The sequence below is a fragment of the Acanthaster planci genome, linkage group LG18, assembly GCF_054643075.1.
Source record: "Acanthaster planci isolate LZ-2023a linkage group LG18, COTS_SCS, whole genome shotgun sequence".
NCBI lineage: Eukaryota > Metazoa > Echinodermata > Asteroidea > Valvatida > Acanthasteridae > Acanthaster > Acanthaster planci.
Window position 1 is genome coordinate 623,130 of NC_141794.1, and position 6,355 is coordinate 629,484.

The 6,355-nt window shown below is 39.7% G+C and overlaps 1 protein-coding gene across 4 annotated transcripts in view; it reads right to left on the reverse strand.

Moving 5' to 3' along the window:
- The window catches only part of cse1l (chromosome segregation 1 like), a 16,132-nt gene extending 9,860 nt beyond the window's left edge, over window positions 1-6,272 (reverse strand). The window contains exons 1-8 of one of the 4 annotated variants that reach the window (XM_022234926.2): window positions 6,254-6,272; window positions 4,478-4,573; window positions 3,708-3,853; window positions 3,359-3,460; window positions 2,231-2,376; window positions 1,487-1,577; window positions 1,245-1,334; window positions 285-377 (exon numbers count right to left, since the gene is read on the reverse strand). In XM_022234926.2, the coding sequence (XP_022090618.2) occupies window positions 285-377; window positions 1,245-1,334; window positions 1,487-1,577; window positions 2,231-2,376; window positions 3,359-3,460; window positions 3,708-3,853; window positions 4,478-4,562 (753 nt within the window). In that variant the 5' untranslated portion in view covers window positions 4,563-4,573; window positions 6,254-6,272. Of the gene's footprint in view, window positions 1-284; window positions 378-1,244; window positions 1,335-1,486; window positions 1,578-2,230; window positions 2,377-3,358; window positions 3,461-3,707; window positions 3,854-4,477; window positions 4,574-5,905; window positions 5,925-6,078; window positions 6,210-6,253 lie in introns of those variants that run through there. The other 3 variants (XM_022234917.2, XM_087148587.1, XM_022234935.2) reach the window with 3 other exon arrangements.
- Window positions 6,273-6,355: the final 83 nt, after the last annotated feature.

A 6,355-nucleotide genomic window follows, 5' to 3' on the forward strand; every position in this document is an offset into this window, starting at 1 on the left:
CACCAGGTATTATTCATCACTGAAAAGTGTGGCAGAAATTTTTTTTCTCTCAGAAAATCGGCACTATGTTGAAAAGGGATGGGTTTCACGACATTTTGGCACATTTTCCCCAATATTTTCAGACATTCTCCAGAAACATCTAACCACTGTGAGAATTCCCCAAGGTGTTAAGGTAACATACAAACCCAAGGTACCAGGTACCCCGGGGGCAAGTGGTTTAGGTGAATTACAATGGCTACTTTGAGAAGAGGAGGCTGAAGGAGGTTCATTGGACACAGACAAACCTTGGTGTGAAGGACAGGTACATCTTCACTGAGCAGCTTGAGGAAGTTACTCATCCATGTCTTCATGTTGTCCTCAAAATACTCCGGAAGATCCTGGGTTGAGAACAGGTGGAGATTAGACACATCAAAAAATGACGCATAGGAGACAGAGAGCCATAATCATGGCAGATTTACAGATGATTGTCTGGAAAGGAACTCATCGGTTAATTCCTTTTACAATGGGTTGTACGTCGGCCAAGGGATCACGGTGCATTTGGCAGCTTTTATTTGTCCTCTGAGGTTCTCCTTGACAGGAACTGTTGGTGATCCATTAGGGCTGTGCCGTATATCCAAATATTTGATTGATTATCGAATATTCAAACATTATTTTCTAAATTTGAACAGTCGAATGCAAAATTTATAAAAAGGAATTTCTTTTGTTTTCAATGAGAAAAGTTGCACTATGGAGGCTTGTTTCAAGCAGACTCAAATGAAAAGTGACAGAAATCTCACGATTCAAAAAGTAAATTATTCACTAAAAAATCTAAAAGGAATAGAAATTTTCAACATGGCGAGAAGTATTTTGCTAAATCATGGATGGAGATACCCCTACACGTGAGAAGATATAACAGTGATGTTATATAACAGTGATGTACAATTGTGGGTTATTGCAACTGATTTTGTATATGGTTCGTTCATCAACAATTTACTGGTAAGTACGACCGAATATCCATATATTCGATCAAATTGAAGGTCAAATTTTCAAATAGTTGATTATTCAAATTGACTCAGCCCGATGATCCTTCGGACAGCAGGTTCAAACTTAGCAGAGAGCTTGTGACATTCATAATGACAAATTCTGTTGTAACTGTCTCCAACCCCATACCCTCACCCCTAAGAGAAAGTTAAAGCTTTCTGGCTTGTAATCTAACCCAATTACAGGATTATGTTTCAGCAGAGGGCACTGGTATTGACACCCACCTGACAGTTGAGACTGTAGAACACCTTACACATCAACACCAAAGCTTCATACTTCATTTTGACATCACCATTAGTCCCTTGAATCGTTTTCTGAAATCAATCAGACGACAAAAAGCTCACAGAACAGAAATTATCAAAAAATCTGACCACCAAACGCACTAAGCAATATTTTTGGCTCATTGGCTCTCCAAAATCGAGGCCAAAGAAGCTAGAAACAGCAAATGAATTGCAGTTTGACTTACCTCAAAACGTTTGGTGAGAGGTTCAGCTAGTGTATCCAGGACCATCTTGATCTCCGTCCATAATTCCTGCGACTTGAATTCATGCCGATACCTGCAATGGAATTCAAGTCATCAAATCAGGCTTTGATAAAATACGCCGTGTCTGAATCAAATGGCTGTAGCTTACATTAACACACCTGTCTGTAGCAGATAGTTGTAGCCACTAGCTTCCACAGATGCACATCCTTATTCCCTTATTCCTTGGCAACCCAAGCTTTAAGACAAAGCCTGGATCTTACAACATTATCAACACAACCCGATTACTGCTTCAACTCGTACAAGGTTAAAATTCCATCAAGTTATTAGCTTCTGACCAACATCCCCACGAGCAAAGATATTGACAAACTTTAGAGCCACCAACGTAGGACTGGATAGCTGAGTTGGTACAGCACCGGTATGGTATTAAGGAGCTCGTAGGTTAAAATCTGGCTTAAGTCAATTTCTTTGTTCATCTTTATAATCAATTGTATTTGGTAAGCACTCTGCTGTGATAAGGCGTTATTCACTTCTTTGAACTTTTCTGAAGAAGAAAATGCAATGTTTGCATTTCAGTCTTTCTCAGTTACAGAAATTTCATATTTTTCAACTTCAAATCAGACATAAAATCAGTATTAACCCTAACAGTCCCCAGTCCTCCAACAGGTGAAGGATTGAGGACTGTTAGGGTTCAGACAGTAGAACACACCCTAGGTATGCTTCCCCCACCTTTTAAAGAGAGAGTGTGCTGTTCTTAAGATGCCATTAACGGTGTTGAAATCTTCACTCTCCAACTTGGATTTCATTTCTTCCAGCAACTTGGGCCAGCGATGAGGGAAATCCTCTCTTCCAATTATACCAATTGCTTCACTTAACTGAAGAAAAGCAAGTTGTAATGAAATGTGAAACACATCTTTCTTGTCTCTTCCAGAACTGTAGTTGAGTTTCCACGAGTCTTTTACAAGGGCTGTTTACGGGTCTAATCAGAAGTAACACAATAGAAATATGACAAAGGAATGCTTCGAAGTTAGTCAGTGTCTTTGAATAATTAACTTGTGACTTGGCTGAAGACTAGACGACTTGTCGTGGCCTTGCAGCCGCCTTCTAGGGATTTATGATGGACTCTACAGCTAAGCCTCTAGCCGGTAACAGGTCAAATGAAGAGTAAGTAAACTACATCCAACTCAACTGGCTGAGGCTTGGAGAAACGTAGGAAATATATAGACAAGATTGAGGCTGTTTGGTGCAGAGCTGCAGGTGTTATCACTCCAGATTAGAGTAGGACCAGCTCTGTCTTAGCCATGCTAAACTGCCTAAGGTTACTACTCCTACAGCGCAGAAGACAGTACACCAGCTTAGTGATGTTCCATAAAATCATGCATCCTAAAGTTGATATGGACATTGGAGATTACCTTAGTCTACAAGAACCCCCTTCCTCACCCAAACAAATGACCATCCGGCGTTGCAAACTAAACCAATTATTCATACCATAATCAACATCGCAATCCCATCTTCATTCCTCTTCCCCAAGAAGGCAAGAGAATGGAACAAGTTGCCAGAACAGATCCCTTCAATAGGCAATATAGGAGATATTAAAACTACGTTGCAAAGTTATCTGCAGTTGGAACAAGCAACCTCCTCCAGTACCGTTTTGAGTGATTTTAAGTTGAGCTTTTCAGAGTATTTCACCAGATCCAGAGTATCTACAGGACAAGGCAGCTAGAAACTACTGACTTCCACAGGTAATACATTATCTCCAGCAGTAGCCACAAATTTAAAAAAATAGCCACAGACGTCGAAGTAATGACCCCTTATGCAGGAAGATAATGCCCTACAATGATGCTTTTAACCACTCACCTGTCTCTGAAGGCTTTCGGGCATATTGAGCATCAGTTCAACGATCTTGTCTTTGACCAAAGTTCTGTCTGCATCAATGATCTTGTTGGGCTCATCCTCAATCTACAACAGTTCAAAATGAAAAAGAAAAAAAAGGAAGTGTTAAGTTGAAAGGCCCTATTGAGAGTATTCCAAGTATGCAAGGCCAGCAGACCTTCAGTGTATTTTGATAATGTGAGGAATCTTTGAATGTTTTCTTGTCCTAAACGTTACAGCACCTAACAGGATGGGTTTGCCCACAAGTCCAATGCTAGGTAAAACAGAGATTGAAAATTTTGTGCTGGGAATTGCTGTGTGCTTTTTGACTGACCACTCTCCAATTGCGCCGCACAAAGTTCTTGAACGTTATGGCGGCGGATGTTCGGATGTCGCTGTCCATCTCATTTTTACTGAGCAACTCCAGAAGAAAGATGGAGTAATTTGCCCGTGCCTCGACTGACTCCAGATAAGATTCGGCTAAGGGATGAAAAATGAAGCAAAAAGACAAATACAAATAGTTTCATTCTGCATTTAAACCAGATCCATGTTCAAGGCACTTAACACTGACCTTCAACCTTTAGAATTCTTGCTAAGAACCTTTCCCAGTGTAGTTATCAGACAACAGCTTTGTACTTAACCTTTCAAGGGGTTTTCAAATTACAAGGACTACTTTTAAAATGTAAGCAGCCCTTCCTTCCTCAATCCTACAAAACCCTCAAAAACCTCAGGAGAATTTTTGAAAATCTCAAAAAATAAGGATGAACGGTAAAGCGAAAAATGGGATTTATAAGCTTGGTAATGTTGTGAAAGTTTGACCAAGACACACACATCTTATTTAAATAACAGAGATTTCAAAGTTCAGAGAAACAAGGGTTTTCATACATTGTAGTTTGTGCCTGCATACCTGTTATGATACTAGTCAAATTCTATCTGTCCTGACCATTCACAGTACAGTCTTCAGTTGCATGCATCAACTCTCACACAAACTATACATTGTTTACAAGATCTATCCCATACTTCCAGTTCAAAGTCCTTTGTTGTGCAGTTTAAGGCATGGAGGATGGAAGGGGGGGTCCAGCAAAGATTCCTAAATGATCTAACCTGCTCGTCTTTCTGTCACATTGACTGACAGCGTCTTTTGTAAGGAGCTGGCGATGGCATGTAGATCCTGCTGGGTGAGTTCCATTTCTGGAAATTCTGGAAAACAAGTTCAACATAGAATTTCTTCAAAGAATTCAAACCATTTTACCGATGTACTAGCAACCTTGCATGGACAACTACATAGAATAGAAAAAAATTCAGTTTTGTCAAAACAAAAATAGGACATGTTGGAAGACAAGAATTATCACGATTTTATAAACAGAATATTAAGAGCTTTCTAACTAAGACTGCTCACAACTAACATCGTACTGTGACACACGCATGATGCTAAGTTAGGTGAAAGTTATTAACCAAGTCAAACCATGGATGACAAACAAATGAGGAATCCTGACAATCCTTTGTCACCTGCATGTTTATCCTTTGCAACTCCTAAGTTCATTTGATTTAGTCAATTCTGACTGCACTGGGATGAAACATGATTGATGAGTACTCCTGTTGATTATCAGCACCTACTATTGGTAAGCCCAACTCACTGGGTTGTCATTGGTCCAATTAACTTGGACGCTACGAATTGCATAGGACATAGTATTAGTAGACCTTAGTAGGCTCGCAGTGCAAATGACACGACCATGACAACTGACGACTTGTTACTTTAACATAGGCCTATTTAAGTTAACATGTTGAAAATATTTTTTGGGAAAGAGTTCTACATACCGCCAACACTTGATGCCCCGGTGCACAAACCTATGAAGTATGAGACTTGTCTGAAAAAACTAAAGTGTTTTCTAAGTAGCCTAGGGTGCTTTGGAATTTTCTTAGCTAAATTTCACTTTTTATGAAATACTATCACTTTCTGATGGTTGTTCTAACATTTTAAGTGAAAATTAGTGTTGTCTGTATATGGAACTAACCTTATAGGCCTAGGCCCAACATTAGTTCAACATTTTACTTAGGCTAATGTGGCCTACCATGCCTAGGTAGTAGGTTACATGACATTAATTTATATTGGCCCAAATAAGCCTTATTGCAAATACTGCATGGGTGATTTTGCACAACGGTAGAAAGGCATTGTGGGGAAGAAAAAGGGGCAATGCCTTTCTATCACTGTGTAAAAACTCCCATGCAGTATTTGCGATAAGGCTTATGAACAAGTGGTGACTAGTCTTACATGTCTCACTTAGTCTACAACAGCACTATGGCATTACCATGACATGCATGATAACTGTGTAGGTCTAGGCCCTAAGCATGCTAAGTCACTTCAACAATGTCTTTCATCATTCATGTCCTTCAGGATAGTTATGTTAGGAAAGAATTTTTATAGGGGCCTAGGGCCCTATAGCATGTATAGCCTGGGCACTCTCTCTATTCACACATGTATGTAGCCTATGCAATAACAGGGACCACAGCAGAAAAAAATCCAGACGTTACCGGACACACGCCGTAGACGCGACCGCCAGAGACTGATACAGTGAGAGACTCATCATATCAGTCTCAGTTAGTCACTGCACTTTCCACTCATACCACTTTTCAACCCTGCTTACAGTTAAATTAAACTTACAAAACAGTTACCACTGTAATACCTCTATCAAACTAAAACTTACAACTAAAAATGGACGACTTTTTCTCTATGAAAACACACTGATGGTTAATGACACAGGCAAGTACGCTTTTTATGCACATGTAACTTACATGTGACGTACATGGCCTTCGTATACAATATACATGTACGGTGTACATGTAAACCGTACATGTATGCACGCGCTTTACACTTCCTACCTGCTGTTTTCAACGGGCGGCTTTTTTTTCAAAATCTGCGCAGCCTCTATTTTTCCTCTTTCGATAAAAATCGGATTTATTGGAAACAAAATCTATAGAATC